Source organism: Solanum lycopersicum, chromosome 6, assembly GCF_036512215.1.
Source record: "Solanum lycopersicum chromosome 6, SLM_r2.1".
Lineage (NCBI taxonomy): Eukaryota > Viridiplantae > Streptophyta > Magnoliopsida > Solanales > Solanaceae > Solanum > Solanum lycopersicum.
In genome coordinates this window covers 39,488,877-39,505,603 of record NC_090805.1, presented here as the reverse complement: position 1 = coordinate 39,505,603, position 16,727 = coordinate 39,488,877, and the positions used below count along the sequence as shown (strand labels likewise).

The following is a 16,727-nucleotide window of genomic DNA, read 5'->3' as shown; positions in this document are numbered from 1 at the left end:
AAATACCTTTTAAAAATAACTTTCAGCGTTTGAAAAAAAAGAAGAGTAATTTGCTTTTGATTTTGATAAGTAGATTGTATTAAACTAATTTTTAATAGCAAACTAATGTTTGGTATGATGAGAAATATTTTTCATCGAAAATGTTTTTCTGGAAAATAAGTAAATATTTTACTTATTTTCTCATGTTTGGTTGGTGAGTAGAAAATATTTTTCGAAAAAGATTTTTTGGTGTTTGATTTATGAAGGAAAAACAATTTTGAGAAATATCTTTTATATTTATTAGAGTAGAAAATAATTTTCAAAATAAAAAATGTTTTCTAAAAACAAAGTTAATTTTTTTAGGGGTGGGTAAGGGTGAAAAAAAATTCGAAACTGAAAATATTTTTTAAAAATAAATTTAAATTTTTTTTGGGGGGGAGGGGAGGGGGAGGTCAAGGGTAGGGAGGAAAAAAAAAATAATTTCGAAGTTGAAAATATCTTTTAAAAACAAATTCAATTTTTTTTTTTGGGGGGGGGGGGGGGGGGGAGGGGTCGTCGGTAGGGGCAAGGTGAAAAAATTTGAAAATTGAAATATTTTTAAAAATAACTTAATTTTTTGGAGGGGGTTGGGGGGTCATGGGTAGGGAGGGGCGGGTAGGGTGAAAAAAATAAAAATCTGAAATTGAAAATATTTTTTAAAAATAACTTAATTTTTTTTCGAAGAGGAAGGGGGCGATTTGGGGGGTGGGGGATCGTGGGTAGCGGTGGAGTGGGGTGAAAAATAAAATTTTGAAATTGAAAATATTTTAATTTTTTTTAAAAAAAATATATTTTATCAACAAGTAATTTATAATTTCAAATTGGAGAAAAGTTTTGAAAAATATTTTTTCGAAAACTTGAACCAAGCACCTAAGAAGGAAAAAAAATTTGAGTTTCTTTTTTCGGCTCCAGTGAGAACGCCAACTTGTTCCATACAGTAGTCTCTATGAACTACTAGTCCAACATACTCTAATCCCCTTAATTTCAGTGACAATTTTCAATCCCTAATCGATCTTCCATGGACCCCCTCACACTCCTCCGTGAGTACACCATACGCAACGACCTCCACAAGATTGTTCGCATCGGCGACGACTACCGATTCGGCAATGACTACACTTTCCCTTGCACAATCGAAACCGCTTATCGCTCCAAACATGTTCAAGCTAATCGGTACACTCTCGAAACCCTAATCAACTTCATCACCAATCACCACCTTAAACACACTGAATACATTCAGCAATCTCGTTCTCTTCGTATTCCGGCGGTTACCCTACCTGACCGTAAACCCCTTCTCGATTATCTCACCGGAAAGACTGCATCTTCAGATTCTATTGAATTCCTCAAATTCCCTCAGTCGAATGATACTTCAGTTCCTGTTTCTGTTTCAGCTGGTGTTACGGGCAATGAGGAGAATGTGATGAGTGATGTTAGGGTTTTGGAAAATCAAAACCCTATTGAGCTGATTAAAGCTGCTGAGAAGCCTTTGAAGGATAGAGAGGCGATTTTGTTTTGTAAGAACCGGGATTTCTATAGTGTTTTTACGGCTGCGTTGCGTAGAGATGAGGAGCGGCACCGGGCGGAATCCTTGCAGAGAAAAGATGGGTTGGTTGCTAAGAATCGGATAGATAGGGGGTATGGAGGTGGTGATGAAATAGGATATGATGGAGGGCCCAAGGCGAAAATGCATTTGAAGGGGAGTAAGATAGGGGAGGGTGTTCCCATTATTTTGGTTCCCAGTGCCTTTTCGACTTTGATCACCATCTATAATGTGAAGGACTTTTTGGAGGATGGGGTGTTTATACCAACTGATGTGAAACTGAAGCAGATGAAGGGGTCAAAACCGGACTGTATAACAGTACAAAAGAAGTTTAGTAGGGATAGGGTAGTTACAGCATATGAGGTTAGAGATAAGCCTTCTGCCTTGAAGCCGGAAGATTGGGACCGTGTGGTGGCAGTTTTTGTGTTGGGGAAAGACTGGCAGTTCAAAGATTGGCCTTTTAAGGATCATGTTGAGACCTTTAACAGGGGTAAGTTCTGAATGATTATGTGCAGCTGGATTTTGTCATATTGTTTGTCAAATGATGATAGCCTCTTGTAATACTAGTTACTAAAAGGATTGGAGTAATCTTGTTCGTTCTTAGCTAGAAAAAGTAGTGATCTTTTGGGTCAATTTTCACTTGGAACCTGAAATTAGATTTTCTCATTTTTGCTGCAGTTGTAGGATTTTTTTTGCGTTTTGAGGATGACAGTGTGGAGTCAGCGAAGACCGTGAAGCAATGGAATGTCAAGATTATCTCGGTAACGATTGTGGATTTAGCTCTCATCTTTAAAATCTGTAAAACTACAATTTTTGTGCAGATCACGACAATTTGCTTTTAATTCTATATGATTATTATGTCTTATCAATTGTATTTTGCTAATGGGATCTGCAGATTAGTAAGAACAAACGCCACCAGGACAGAGCTGCAGCACTTGAGGTGTGGGAGAAACTTGAAGAATTTATGCGGTCACGGTCTCATTGATTCATGCTGAGTCTCTAGGTAGACAACTTGCTACAAGTTGTATTTCCCTTTGTGACCGTCTTTTTGGTTGTAACAATTATTACCCTGATTTCTCATACTTGAGAATCTCTTTTTTTCTTAATAAAGTAAATATCTTCTCTAAATAGCATCTAAAGGATGCAGCACTTTTCAAACTTGATTAGCCACGTGCTTAGCATTTTTCCTTCTCCTTAATTTTGCTGTTTATTCGGCTGGTTGATGGTGTCATGCAGGAGGTATTTGGCTGTAGAATGTGATGAAACTCTTGTGTAGTTATGCTGATTTTTGGATAGCTGATAATTTAAAGCTGTCTGAAACTTGATACTTGGTAGTTTGTCTCGCAATCATTTCCATATACCAGGAATAACTTTCTGATTTTTGGTGATCCAACTTAACCTTGTGCCCCGTGCTGAACCCAGTCAGGTCCAAAGATACCTTTACCCTTGTCACCTGGACTAATTCTCATCTCCTTGTTAAGGGAGATAGATACAGGAGTTACTTTTTTAAATGGAGTAGTATGGATATAGATACAGGATTTACTTTTTTAAATGGAGTAGTATGGATATAGATAATTCACCCTTACTAGTTTGGGGAGTTAGAGGTTGTAGTATTTTTGGCATGTAAAAGAGTTATCTCATGGGAACATCTTTTTGATTTATTGGTACATCACGTCCAACATCTTTAATGAATTAGAGTTTGTTTAAAGATTTATTTATCTTGGACACCACTGACAGGGAGTGTGCTGCCAATGAGGCCTTAGCCTAGGTTTTTCTTTTTTTTGTTTAAGTCATGAAAATAACACATTTTATGTTCAAATTTGTAGAAATGCGTGTGTTTGTGTTTATATATACTTTTCCCCCCCTTTTTTTCGTAACTGGACGTTGACATTCTATCGCTTGAATTTGACTTGGTTCATGTAAGTTCCACCCATTGTTGGTATGAGTAGTGCTGTTTTTGAATTTGACTAGGTTCATGTAGGTTCCACAATTTTCCAACATCTGTTAAATATGTCATTTACAGGGCAAGAAGAAACTTGCTTTTCGACTTCTTTTTTATTTAAATTTTTTGGGAAGGAAACAAAGACACGTTTATACATCAGAATGTAAATCCTGTTGTTGGTATGAGTAGTGCTGTTGTTGAATTTGACTAGTTTCATGTAGGTTCAATTCTCCAACGTCTGTTAAATATGTCATTTACAGGGCATGAAGAAACTTGTTTTTCGACTTATTTTTCATTTGAAATTTTTTTGGGAAGGAAACATAGACACGTTTGTAAATCGGAATGTAATCCCTGTTGTTGCTTAATATTTAGTAAATGCACAAAGAAGGATTAGAGAGTCCTTTACATAGATAATGGGTCAGAGCAATGGTTACAAGGGATATAGGAATTATCAAATTTGATTTTCCCTTTTCATTTCTCCCTCCATTTACGAAAGAGATTGATAATGTATTAGGGACATCTTTTCACCTGTGTTCACCCTTCTACGTAGAGTTGAAGTCCTGTGCTTCATAGAACTGTGTGCTTCACACTATGATGCACAAAGGAGTTTGGTTTTTGAGTTTTGAAAAAGATTATTGGGTTCTTGATAAATTTTCGAATATTACATGAAATTTCAACACAAATACATTGGTCTAAGCCAAACCTATCGGGTTTGTTGAACCTGCAAAAGGAACTGTCAGCTTAGCCCTGGCGATGCACAAAGTAATCCCAGTACAAAGCGGTCAGTTCTTTCAATCTCAACTTTGAGGAGTTGGATTAATGTCTTTTTGTGTATAAGATGCTCAAATTCGTTACTTTACTTGCAGTTTGGTCATTATAGTGCTAAATTCATATATGTTTTTTTTTTTTGGAGAAAGAATATGTTAAGTATTTTTTAATGTTGTGAATTGTGCATTGCACTTACTCAAGCCTCGTAGGTGTTGGCACTATTTGTGCTTTTCACTTTAGAAAGTGCTGCTTTTACCTTTGTTAGTCAATCTCAAGCATAACAAAAATGCTTGCATCGTGTCATGTTGGTGCTACTTCCAGTGGCAAGGAGCGTGGGTAGTGTTAAAAAATGGCATAGTTTATTCTGTTGTAGGAGTGTGGGACACAGCCTTACATAGGAAGGTAGAGAGGTCGAATATTAGGGTAGAAGGGTAGGATGCAACTGGTTGTTGTAGTACTTTTATGTGGGAGAGGTAGGGTTAGTCTTATTCTTCACCTTTTTTTAGTAGTATTCTATCTTGTTTTGAATATTTGCTTTTGCTGGTTGCTTCTTTGCTTTGTTCATCTTGCTATTTTGTTGTTGATTTTCTTTTCAATCTTGCTTTAGTTACATTTCTTGAGTCGAGGGTCTACCAGAAATAACCTCTCTCTCCCCCACAATGATCTTTGTGGTAAGGGTATGTGTACATTTTACCCACTCCCGACCGGACTTTGTTAGATTACTCTTGGTATCTTATTGTTGTTTGAGATTGGTACATGCATTTTTGTGTCTTTTTCCTATATTCAAGAATGATTCCGTGTTAGCTGTAGCATAATTATTTTCCTCATTTTCCTTTTGTACAACAATTTCATAGTCAAGTCAACTATATTTTGTAAGACTTGCATGTTTCAAGTAACATGATCTGTTTCTCTGTGTTGCACCAGGTGAAACTAGATGACAATATCTTACAAAACTGGACAGCTAAGAGGCTCGACAAAATCCAAATGTACCCTGATAAGCTTGTCAATGTCATCAATAGATAGAAATACAGCGCCCCTAAGATGAATTTCGTCCTTTTATAGGTTCTACAAGGTCTTCTATTGTGGCATACCACTTGTTTAGAGATTGTGAATTCTATGTAAATCCTTTCTTGTAAGTCAACCAATTTAATTTATTACGTAGCTTCTTTGGACGTGGCTCATTTTTATTTTATTTCAATCTTTTGTGTGTTTGCAAATCGTTTTCTTGATAGCATGGCTCAAACAGCTGATAGCTACACTGTCTGTTTTAACTCTAATTTACAACATGAATGTGAATGCAGAGCAAACTAGCAATAGTGATTGACGAAGTACGATACAATGGCCAATCAGGCTTCGGTGGAAAACTGACTGCTGAAATGAGCAAATGCTATGAAAAGTAATAGTACATTTTCATGACAGAGCAAACTAGCTAGTCAAAATACAATGGACTGTTAGGTGATGTTGATTATTGAAGCATAAGAAGCAATCAAGAGAAAGAAAAAGGAAAAAGGAGCAGCCATATTGGTTGAAGTTGCATCATTGGGACCTCCTTGTGATGCAGATCCACGTCCTGTCACAGTTGAAGCCATTATATACTAAATCACTTCCTGTTAACAAGCTTTTTATGTGGAGATTTTAGAGTGAATATTCTCTTACCGTTGCAGTTGCTAGCAGGTGGAGTCTGAACTTTGCAAGCGGTAGTGAGGGCCGATAACCGAGTCTGGTTAATGTTGAGTCCAAGGTCTTTGAGAACCTGGCACAAGCACTCTGACTTTTCATCAACCACCGTGCTAAGCTGCGTGCAGCAACCTGAGAATTGTGGTGAGGTGCTGTCCGCGTAGTAGTTCAGGCAAGGTGACATGCTGACCCACACGTTTGTGCAGTCATCGCTTTCTTGAGCAATTACTCCAGTCCAGATCACCGCGAACACAATCAAGGCAAGACTCATTTCGTACCTATGATCAGCCATCTTTTTGTAAAAATCAATCCCAGTGAAATGAGGAGAAAGAAAAAGAGATTCTGATAGTAAAGTTTGGTCACATACTAATAATCTTGTTAGATGACTAGCTGATTATATTTTGGAAAAAGGATATGGAAGACTAGAAAACAAATTATATGACAGATTAGCATTGATAAGGATTTGACATATTTTACAGATATAGGAATTAGGTAGGAATTGGTATAGTGGTCAGTTATATGGGTGACCAGTTGATGTGATCTGTTTGGTGTTAAGTCGTGTGTCGTAACAGAGGAATCTTTTCAAGACGAAGAATTTGAACAGCTCGAAATGAATTGAGTTAATAAGTAGTCATAATCATGATTCATGATACTATTCAAAAATTACTCAGGCTAAAGCCTAAAATGAGCTAAAAAGCGAATCATAATCATACGTTCACTTCTTACTAAGTTTTAATTTCGTCAATTCTTTCTTTTAGTATGATTTTTAAGTACCTAATAATTCTTTTGTTACGATTATGTATAACATATCAAAATAATAATATTAATTTTGAAAAGTTAGAATTCAAGAGAACGTTATGGTTAAGCTATATCCAATTACAAATAGTAATAGTGCCAAATAAATTCGAACTTTTGGAGTTCATTGCTAGGACAGTACAGAAATGAAGGAGAACAGTACACAAGTAATTATTACTAATATAAATCACCCCACAACATAATTATCATAACATGACATTACATTAAAATGTATTGCTAATTTATGTAACAAACTTCTTTAGAACTCCTAGATGAGAACTCAGCAACGTACTGCTACTCCCAGTTCTCCTCGAGCCCTGCTCAATCCATCCATAAACATAGAACATGTCATAAATAATCGATAATCAACACAAAACCATGTCTTCAATTCAATTTAAGTGTTCTTAGTCTGACTAGGCACGATACGTGGTGTGTTTGTTCATGACTTACCTGGCATTGGAGGATCCGCAGTCTCGTCCGAAAATGAACCCTCTGGCGAGCCTACTAGAGAGACCCTTGAGATTGGAGACATTGCCGGTTCATTACCATCTATCAAGTATTATTAGCACAAGTTTGAAATTAGTATCAGAGAAAAGTGTATAAACGAAAATCTGATAAATTAATGCTACTAATAACTAATCAGTATATGAAAATGACTCTTTTTTAATTTGTTTGTCTGATTTTTTATTTGAAATCAAATTTAAGAAAATAAATACAGTACAACTTTGAATCTTATTTTCTTAAACCACTATAACAAAAACAATTTTTAGCGGCAAAAATAGACACATTAATAAAGAGTGCTAAAGTTTTTACCTGCATTAGTTAAGTGCCATTAGATTCAATGTCGCTAAAGTCTTAACGAACATTATACAAAGAGTGCTAATTGCAGCTAAAAATACACATTCAGCGGCAATTGCTAATTAATTGCCGCTAGAGTTCATTTTTGATGTAGTGAGCTAGTACTAGAAATGCACCAAAATGTCCTGTTAATTAATTACAAGGTACTTACCATCATAACATCTACTAACAGGAGGAGTTTTAAGGTTGCATGCAGCAGGTAATGCAAGTGCAAGAGTTTGATTAATTTGAATTCCTAACGACGAACCACCTCCATTAGCAACGGTGCAAAGACACCTTGGCTGCGATTGCAGCACCCTTGAGAGGGCGGAGCAGCAAGAGCTCGACGGTGGTGTTCTTGGTGTTGATCCAGTGACATAGCTAAGACATGAATACATGCTTAAAAATGCATTCATGCAGTTAGATTGAGCCATTGCTCCTCTTGAAACCATGTAGTTATTCCCTATTACTAATATTGCAACTAAAGTCGTGCGAATTTTGACATTCAATCCCATTTTTGACATAGTTATAATTTTAATTTATGAAGTCATGTGGGGGTTGGAGATGTATATATATATACACGTTCTTTTGTGGTGATTTGGTTACTTGTGGATGACTTTTTTTTCATTTTTAAATTGCAGAAAGGGAATATGTAGGTTAACTAATAAGGGTTCGTGATTAGGTAAGATTTGTAATAACGTATCATTGTATACACTTGTGAAGTTGAACTATAAAAAGAAATAGAATAAATTTGCCTCCCAATTGTATTTTAATTACATATAATACAAATTTTAATGATGAATAATACATTTATCACACATTTTAATACACTTATAATATAATGTGACAACTTTTTACCAAACAAACAATTATAATTCATATATGCATACATAATTCACTTTTAATAAATATTACAGATTTAACAAAACATTGATATAAATGGTAATAAACAAAAAGTATTGCTAAAATCAGTAATTATTTTTTAAAATGTATTAATTTATGTAATTTTTCCTAATTTTTTTTTGGTTTCCCACATGGTGTCCAGTACCCACAATGGAGCCCCATTAAATCTGAATTCGGGCAAGAAAACAACGAGGGTAAAATGCTCCCCAACAATGTGGTGGAGTCGTAAGTAAATAGTTATAGTGGCAACAATTGAGCCGTAGCTAGTACTTTCATAACTAAAGGTTATTTGTGGCGACACTAAAAATATTTTTATAAAAAAATCTTGGCCAAGTCGGTGCTAAAATGAAAGTTTTAGTAGCAACCTAGTCGTCAAAAGCACCTAAGACAATTAGTGGCAGCTATGATTTCGCGGCTAAAAAGTAATATTTGTAGCGATTGTTGTTGCCACAAACTAAGAACTATCCGCAGCAACTTTCATATCGCTACTGAAAACAACCTTTGGTGGCGAAAGATATTGCCACAAAAACTAGTATATCATTGTGGCAAATTTCACTTTGTTACTAAAGAACAACTTTTAGCAACAACAATAGCCTCTGCAAAAACTATTATACAAACCTTTTTTTTAGTTGACAAATTGTCACCATTAAATCACATTTACACAAGGAAAAATTACTAAAATACACGTTTTATGTTTTCAATATCCGCTTCTATATCAAAAAATTTCTAACATACCTTATTTTTGTATTGTATTTGAGTCAGTATTTAATGTATTCGAACTACATATTATCTATCTGGTTCATTTAATAATGTATCAGATCTAGTTTTTTTAATTTATCCGAGCTACATATTATGTATTTAAACTAATTTTTAATGTATTCGAGCTACATATTATGTATCCGGTTTATATTATAATGTATCCGAGATACTCTTTAATGTATCCGAACTACATATTATGTATCGAGTTTGTGTTACTTTTTAAGGAATTAATGTATTTGCAAACTAAAGAAGAATAAATTGTAATCTCATATCAAAACTACATGATTCATAAAATTTATCATTTTATTTAACTACCAAATGATCAAAGTAATACTAGTAAAATTTTCAGTACAACCTAATTCTTTAAAATTAGAGTAATATATAGCTATGAAAAAGCATCCAGTACTATTTTACAAGCTGCAAAAATATTTTCAACCTAGACATTGTTAGAACTTCAATTACCAGAAAGTCAATTGCATACTACATACTACTTAAGTGGCATTGAATGCATATACATACAATTAAAAAAACGCCCATTGAACGCCTTCAAGCTCTTCCTTAGTCAAACAAAGTGTTAGGATCGAATCCACACACACTTGATGAATGAAGAACACAAAAACTTTCTCGAGAGAGATGAGAGATCTAGAGAGAGAAAGAGAGAAACCAATTGTTCGTGGTAACACCCCGTGGGTAAACTTCTACAGCAGTGAGATATATATTAATTATTCAGAGTATGAACAGTTACAAAATAAATGGAGAATGAACAGTACAACCTAAAATTTGGGTCAGGACGCTGCCCCGAACCCTCCTTCGAATGGGGGGCGGGAGCCCCCATAACCCCCGGCAACCTCACCGGGGAGGTTGAACAACGTAAACATTAATATATGACAGTATATCAAATATTATATTGAAGCTACTTGTAAAAGCTTCCTATTGATGAGAAGTGCAGATCGATCAAAGATGACATTATTCCGAGAGTGAATTTGTCAATCAGAGATAAAATGTAGTTTGAATTTATTGAATCTTAACTCTTGCAACAGGGCAGAACTTGTTATCCAACTTCATAAAGTTTCAAATAGAGTACTCTTTTATCTTGGACAGATAATCAACTAGATCACCAACATATCGAAGAAAACATTTCTAAACTATAAATCTTAATTTGATTCTCTTGTTTAGGATTATAAGACACTACTGAATGATTTACCATTATTATCATTTTTTTCTGTATACGTTCTAACATTACCGTTTAGGGAAGGCAATATGGTGGCTGAAAAGTTAGCTAATTAGTTGTTTCCCTAATCAAGTTAGAACGAATAATCAAGACGGACTTCCATATCGTAGAATCAGATATGTCAAGCGACGATTATTTCTATGTTTGATTATATGAAACCGGAGTTTGTAGCATTAATTATCTATCCAGATCAGCTCGCTTATAATTGAAGAAAATTCATTAGAACAAGAATAAGACTAGATTCCTGTTCAGTCAACTACTTATTAAATTTGTAATCTGAGTATAGATTACATAAATCTAATGATGCAAACTATAATTATTCTCTTAGAGACATTCCACAATTTCTCATTTCTAATTAAGTATAAACCCTTCTTCTCTGTTCTCTCTTTCTAGAGACCAAAATCGAGGTGAGTTTTCCTTCGTATCTATTTTATTTGATCTGCGTTTTTTTTAGTTTTCTCAACTCATTTGTGATTGTGTGTTTTCTTTTCTTATATATGTGTATGGTTTGATTTTAAGAGCAACTTCTGAAAGCTTCTGTAAAATTTGGCCTAATTTTGATGTAGACTTGATTTTCAATATTTTTTGCGGACAAGAGGGACTTGCTCGTGTGACAAACATTCCTGAATTTCAATCCTATGGTTTTGAGTTTGAGTGAGCAAAATGATGTGTGTGAGCACCTGATTTTCTGACCTGGAACCTTGCAATAGTTCAGAACAATTGATTATTAGGCTTATCTATCTATACTTTCGGGGTGTCCCAAAAAGTGGATGTATATTTCAGTAACATCTCTAAGTATCAAAAAGGAGAAATTACATTGAAAAACCATTTAGATGTGTTCAGTGTGAAGGAAGATGTTTTCGGTTATTTATTTTCTTGTTTTTGGTATATAAGAAAAAAATATAATTGTTCTGGAAAGCATTTCTATATATGAGAGGTAGGGGCGGGGGTGGTGGAGATGGGGGCTATAGGGTGTGACGGTAGGGGGTGGGGGTTGGATGAGGAGAATACAATCAATGTAGAATGTCGCTTGTGAAACTTGTTCTAAGTTTGATTAAGGAAGTCGTTTTACTCATTTTGAAGCAAAGTTTTGCAAACAAATTGACCAACCGTTTGTGCTAACTAATGATTCTTTCATAACAATGTCGAATACATGAATAATCTATAAATGCAACATTGGCATGCTTACTATAAGATTATTTTACTTTAAAAGGTTATCTGTACCTATTACGTATTGCCTGATCAGCTGAATATTAAACGTTGGAAGCAATACTGGCTGTGTATCGTGTATGCCTTGTACACTGTCCAAATGAAAATTTGCTGCTTGTTGGTCTAGTTCTCATCATTTTCATTTCACTATCAGATTGTTTGCGTAAAAGGGATTCAGCTTAAGTGTCAAGTGTTTGTGATAATTAATTCATTCATGTTTACTTTCTCCATGAATATTAAAATTTTGCAGTTGTACAATAACTGCAGGTTCTTGTTCAAATTCCTCTCGATTACTCATGGCCACAATTGGTTATAACTCGGATGATGAATACTCAACTATTACTGATAAAGGAGACATCGGATTTGTCGACTTTGACAAATATAAATCAGCTTATAGCTACAATCCAGACGAAGAGAGTGATATAGTTGTAATATCTGTTCCATTTCCGCTGATAGAGGGAAAACCTAAATCAGGCTTTGTTGGGGAAACTGTTGTTGATTCAATCACAATAGAGAATACTACCAATGAAACCGTGGAGCTGTGGTCAATTAAGATCTATGACTCGAAACCGGAGGATTCATTCACGCTATCTCTGATGAAACCTCCAACTGCTTGTTCAGACTTGCAATATGTTGAAGAATTCATGGAGTCCTTTAGCTTAGAGGATAGAATGTTACAACCAGGTCGGCCATTAACTGTATGGCTGACTTGTAAACCGAAAGAAATTGGATTGCACACATCAGCTGTGCATTTCAATGTGGGCGATGACAACATAGAAAGGTTAGTTTTTGTCTTAGCTGAGGACAACGTTTCCCAGTCCCTGGCTTCGAGTAGGCCATTCCACAGAAACAGAAAGAAGAAAGCGCCAGCAGTAGATGCTGGATTCGTTGGGGGTTCTCGTCCTACGAGGGATTCATGTAGTATATTCAGACACAAACTTCCGTCATATTCAATTCCACGGGATGTAAGGGAAATGATGGAGAAGAGAAAATTTCCTGATGTTATCGGGGAAGGTTTAAGCAGAGACAATTATGTTGCCTATTTTAGAACTTTACTATCAATTGAAGAAATCAAGATGGAGGTTTGTGTACAGATTTTAATTTAACCAAGACTTGATTTTGGGTAGTACTAATATCTTATAGTTTCTTGCATCAGGAAGACATGAGGGACTACGATATGCAGTTCGTCACCATGAAGCATCGGGGACAACACTTTTTGTCCCTTCATGTCCCAGGGCTAGCTGAGAGGAGACCATCACTTGTTGTTGGAGATCATATCTTTGCAAAGCTAGCTACCGCATATGCTAGTGAGATCATTACCCCTTACCAGGTGTGTTCACATTTTGGAAATGATAGAGAAGAAACAAGGAAAGTAGTTATCTTAATTCAATAAACTTTCTTTTTCTTATAAGGAATCTTCTGTACTTCTTTTTCTTATTTAAAGATTCTTCGGATTTAATAAGGTTTTCTCAGTTGCGGTGTTGGCTCTGCTAATGGGTTGTGAACCTGGTTCACTTCGTCATGTCATCAATTATCTTTTCTGTTTTAAAGTTTATTTTCATCTACTTTACTTGAAAGGTTTGAACAATTGTTATTTCTTGCTGCTATTTTTTAGGTTGCATATATATCAGTACAATTAAAAGAATTAAATGTATTAACATAAACTTGGTGGTTCTTGCACAGGGTTATATTCACCGAGTTGAAGCAGAAGATGTATATTTGAAGTTTGATAAGGAATTTCACGACAACCATGTAGGTAGAAACCTTTACAATGTGCAGTTTGCCTTCAACCGTGTGGGAGTGCGGAGGTTGCATCAAGCCATAGAAGCTACAGAAAGCTTAGATGGAGAAATTCTATTTCCATCAGTCATATCCAGCACGAGAAACATACAAGCTGCTGTACTGGCACCTCGTAATTCATCTATGCTTAACAAGGAGCAAACAAGTGCTGTTGAAAAGATTCTCGGGTGTGAAGGAGGGGCTCCATATATTATCCATGGACCTCCTGGTACAGGCAAAACAAGGACTCTTATAGAAGCTATCATCCAGCTACATATTATGAGGAAAGATGCTCGAGTTCTTGTGTGTGCACCTTCAAATAGTGCTGCAGACCATATACTTGAGAAACTCGTGAGTCAGCAGAATGTTGAAGTGCAGGAGCATGAGATATTTAGGTTGAATGCACTGATGCGTCCATTAGACGATGTGAATCCTAGTTGCCTTCGGTTTTGCAATGTTGAAGATAATGGTTTTAAGTGTCCTCTTCTTAGGGAGCTTAGAAGATATAGGATTATCATATCTACATATGCTAGCGCATTTCTTCTTTATGCACAAGGCATCAAACGGGGACACTTGTCTCATATTTTCTTGGATGAGGCAGGACAGGCATCGGAGCCTGATACCATGATTCCTCTGTCACATCTTTTAAGTAAGGAGACAGTAGTTGTACTCGCTGGTGACCCACGGCAACTTGGTCCCGTAGTTTTCTCAAAAGATGCTGAAAGGTATGGATTGGGTAGGTCATACATGGAAAGGTTATTTGAATGCGAGTTATTTGGTTCTCTCAACGAAAATTATGCTACCAGACTAGTAAGGAGCTATCGATGTCATCCGGCCATTTTGAAGCTTCCCTCAGAAATGTTTTATGGGGGAGAGTGTATGAGTATCCCATGTAAAGAAGATGATGAAACTTGGGTGGACCTGCTTCCAAACAAGGAGTTCCCTTTGCTTTTCATTGGTATACAAGGTTGTGATGAAAGGGAAGGAAACAACCCGTCATGGTTCAACAGGATCGAAGCAAGCAAGGTAGTAGAGATCATCAGAGATCTGATACAGAACAAAGGTCTCAAAGAGGAAGATATTGGGGTGATAACACCTTACAGGCAGCAAGCATTGAAAATAAGAAGAGCTTTAATTCAGAGCTTTGATTGGGCTGATATAAAGGTTGGCAGCGTAGAGCAATTTCAAGGTCAGGAGAGACGAGTTATTATCATATCCACCGTCCGATCAACTATACAGCATAATGACTTTGATAGAATCCATTATTTAGGATTTTTAAATAATCCGAGAAGGTTCAATGTTGCTGTTACAAGAGCTAGATCATTGCTTGTAGTTATCGGGAATCCACACATCATCTGCAAGGTAAGCGGTTTACTTATTATGTATGCCCATAGTAAAGGTGGAGTTTTTGTCTATCCTCTTTCTGAATATATTTTTATTCGCAGGACCACTACTGGAACCAACTTTTGTGGTATTGTGCAGAGAATGGCTCCTACAAGGGCTGCTTCTTGCCTGAAAAAGTGGAGATTGCTCAAGACGACTCGGAACAAGCAAATAATTGGGACCAAGACCAATGGGGATATGTTAATAATTCGGACCAAGAATGGGGTCGAGTTAACAATTGGGATCAAGATGAATGGGGACAAGCTAAGAATTGGAATGATGACGGCAACGAAGAGAAACAAATTCTTCAGCCAGCTTCAGTGCACTACACCTCGGTCCCTGTTATGGATGAAGCTGAATGGTCTGATGGTTGGAAATAACGGTTTTGGAGGTTGCATTGAACCACAAAACTGTTCGTTTTTGCATTTCAAAATTTTCAAGCTCAGGAATGCGCGACATATATTCTGTTTCTAATTTTACTTAAACTGTTGGTGATTACAAGTTTATTGTGGACTATTTTCAGTTTACAATGAAAAACATTTGTTTATTAAAACTGCATTTTTAGTGGTACATTTAACTCATCAAATTTGTCTTTAATTTATTCTCAAACGAGTCGAATAGCCCTTTACAACAATAGTGTCTGTCTTTTTTTGCTAGTTCTTGCAAAATGATATGAGAACTGGGCTCGGACGTTGAGGGGATTACTAGGTGGGGAATTGAATCCTCACCAACAAGTCAAGACGGAAGTTTAGATAGTCAACCTACTCAATTACTAAGATTCTACCGTTGAAATATAAATCTGTTTCGTTGCTCATGACATACTTGAGAGATCAGCAATGTTAGAATCTGTGCGTCCACTATCAGTCAATGGACTAGGTCCCTTGACACACAAAAAAGGATATAGCAGAAAGTAAATGCAGTTTAACAACAGAGGAGTTTTGCGTGGAAACCTCCTTGCTCAAGGGAATAAAACCACGACCTGTCTCACAGGACTTTCACAACCATTTCACTAATCTTCACAAGCAAAAGGAAATCGGTTACACAAAATGTCAGAAAAAGTTTTTAATCTCACCAACAAGCAATAACTCAATTGCTTGATGAGCCTAAGTGGATACTTGAAATTTTCTAAGCAATCTCACAGACTGCCCACTAAACCGCTAATCTACTAATGATTTAGAATTTTCTAAGCAACACAAAGGTTGCCACTAAATTAGTTCAACTAACTAACTTAGAATTTCAGATCAAACAACACTAATTCCTTTATAGTTTTAGGATCAATTTACAATGTAAGATCGAAAGAAAGTATTTCCAAAAAACTACACAATGTTCACTTGAGCTTCTGTTGTTGTTGAATATTTCTTCTCCTTGATTTTCTAAGCCTTTGCAAGAGTTCTTGAATGTGCTTTTTCAAGTTGCAAAAATTGATTGTGAATATGGGGATGTTTTGATTATGTAGAAAGGTCACAAAACGTAAAACAATCCCATTGGCGGAGGATTCTGGCGCGTCTGCTACTTCTGCCACTGTTGGAGACTGTGCACCAACTTTTTGTACTTTCTCCAGCCGGCAGCCAAAAAGTATATTGAGCCGAGAACCAGGTTCCTTCATAAGGTCCCTGGGTTTGTCAAATCACAAAACTACAAATAACATTTTCTCCCTTTTTGATGATGACAAACATATTCACCAGTTCCTCCTATTAAAAGGAATTCTTGGGATAACTAGAGTTTCATCATCTCGAAGTTGTCAACTCATCAAAATATCAAGATAGCATTTTCCCCCTTTTTGATAATGACAAACTTGTTCAACTTCTTTCCCCTTGGAAATAACGGTTTGGAGGTTGCATTGAACCACGAAACTGTTCTGTACTAGCTTGTGCAGTTTTTGCATTTCA

At 36.1% G+C, this 16,727-nt stretch overlaps 4 protein-coding genes across 5 annotated transcripts; 2 read left to right on the top strand and 2 right to left on the bottom strand.

Annotated features, from left to right (window-relative positions):
• Nucleotides 1-838: 838 nt before the first annotated feature.
• On the top strand, nucleotides 839-6,667 carry LOC101258962 (protein CDC73 homolog). 2 transcript variants are annotated; one of them, XR_741989.4, is made up of 5 exons: nucleotides 839-2,045; nucleotides 2,234-2,316; nucleotides 2,451-2,558; nucleotides 5,190-5,397; nucleotides 5,567-6,667. XR_741989.4 is itself a non-coding variant. In XM_004240995.5 (4 exons), exons 1-3 carry the CDS (start codon nucleotides 1,037-1,039, stop codon nucleotides 2,538-2,540), a joined length of 1,182 nt encoding a protein of 393 aa, XP_004241043.1. In that variant the 5' UTR covers nucleotides 886-1,036; the 3' UTR covers nucleotides 2,541-2,558; nucleotides 5,190-5,482. The 2 variants fall into 2 exon arrangements, 1 of the variants encoding a protein (XP_004241043.1); XM_004240995.5 differs by lacking the exon at nucleotides 5,567-6,667 and having other exon boundaries at nucleotides 886-2,045; nucleotides 5,190-5,482.
• LOC101259446 (non-specific lipid transfer protein GPI-anchored 5-like) lies at nucleotides 5,558-6,234 on the bottom strand. The gene is made up of 2 exons (XM_004240997.5): nucleotides 5,922-6,234; nucleotides 5,558-5,835 (listed from the first exon to the last, which is right to left on the bottom strand). The coding sequence occupies exons 1-2, from the start codon at nucleotides 6,232-6,234 to the stop codon at nucleotides 5,717-5,719; spliced, it is 432 nt and encodes a 143-aa protein (XP_004241045.1). The 3' UTR covers nucleotides 5,558-5,716.
• Nucleotides 6,668-6,797: 130 nt separating the features above from the next.
• Nucleotides 6,798-8,178, bottom strand: LOC101251991 (non-specific lipid transfer protein GPI-anchored 5-like). The gene is made up of 3 exons (XM_004241098.5): nucleotides 7,747-8,178; nucleotides 7,188-7,286; nucleotides 6,798-7,054 (listed from the first exon to the last, which is right to left on the bottom strand). The coding sequence occupies exons 1-3, from the start codon at nucleotides 8,096-8,098 to the stop codon at nucleotides 7,032-7,034; spliced, it is 474 nt and encodes a 157-aa protein (XP_004241146.2). The 5' UTR covers nucleotides 8,099-8,178; the 3' UTR covers nucleotides 6,798-7,031.
• A 3,773-nt stretch (nucleotides 8,179-11,951) lies between these two features.
• Nucleotides 11,952-15,424, top strand: LOC101251686 (probable RNA helicase SDE3). Its single transcript, XM_019214344.3, has 4 exons — nucleotides 11,952-12,758; nucleotides 12,833-13,006; nucleotides 13,360-14,817; nucleotides 14,901-15,424. Exons 1-4 carry the CDS (start codon nucleotides 11,973-11,975, stop codon nucleotides 15,216-15,218), a joined length of 2,736 nt encoding a protein of 911 aa, XP_019069889.1. The 5' UTR covers nucleotides 11,952-11,972; the 3' UTR covers nucleotides 15,219-15,424.
• Nucleotides 15,425-16,727: the final 1,303 nt, after the last annotated feature.

Excerpts from the sequence above, each read along its gene's own strand:
- LOC101258962 (XM_004240995.5), top strand. The coding sequence starts at position 1,037 with ATGGACCCCCTCACACTCCTCCGTGAGTACACCATACGCAACGACCTC. Across the intron at positions 2,046-2,233 it reads TGTTGAGACCTTTAACAGGG|TTGTAGGATTTTTTTTGCGT; the intron begins GTAAGTTCTGAA and ends TTTTTGCTGCAG. Across the intron at positions 2,317-2,450 it reads GGAATGTCAAGATTATCTCG|ATTAGTAAGAACAAACGCCA; the intron begins GTAACGATTGTG and ends TGGGATCTGCAG.
- LOC101251991 (XM_004241098.5), bottom strand. The coding sequence starts at position 8,098 with ATGTCAAAAATGGGATTGAATGTCAAAATTCGCACGACTTTAGTTGCA. Across the intron at positions 7,287-7,746 it reads TGTTAGTAGATGTTATGATG|ATGGTAATGAACCGGCAATG; the intron begins GTAAGTACCTTG and ends AATACTTGATAG. Across the intron at positions 7,055-7,187 it reads TGCGGATCCTCCAATGCCAG|GGCTCGAGGAGAACTGGGAG; the intron begins GTAAGTCATGAA and ends TGGATTGAGCAG.
- LOC101251686 (XM_019214344.3), top strand. The coding sequence starts at position 11,973 with ATGGCCACAATTGGTTATAACTCGGATGATGAATACTCAACTATTACT. Across the intron at positions 13,007-13,359 it reads AGATCATTACCCCTTACCAG|GGTTATATTCACCGAGTTGA; the intron begins GTGTGTTCACAT and ends GTTCTTGCACAG. Across the intron at positions 14,818-14,900 it reads ATCCACACATCATCTGCAAG|GACCACTACTGGAACCAACT; the intron begins GTAAGCGGTTTA and ends TTTTATTCGCAG.
- LOC101259446 (XM_004240997.5), bottom strand. The coding sequence starts at position 6,234 with ATGGCTGATCATAGGTACGAAATGAGTCTTGCCTTGATTGTGTTCGCG. Across the intron at positions 5,836-5,921 it reads ACCTGCTAGCAACTGCAACG|GACGTGGATCTGCATCACAA; the intron begins GTAAGAGAATAT and ends CAACTGTGACAG.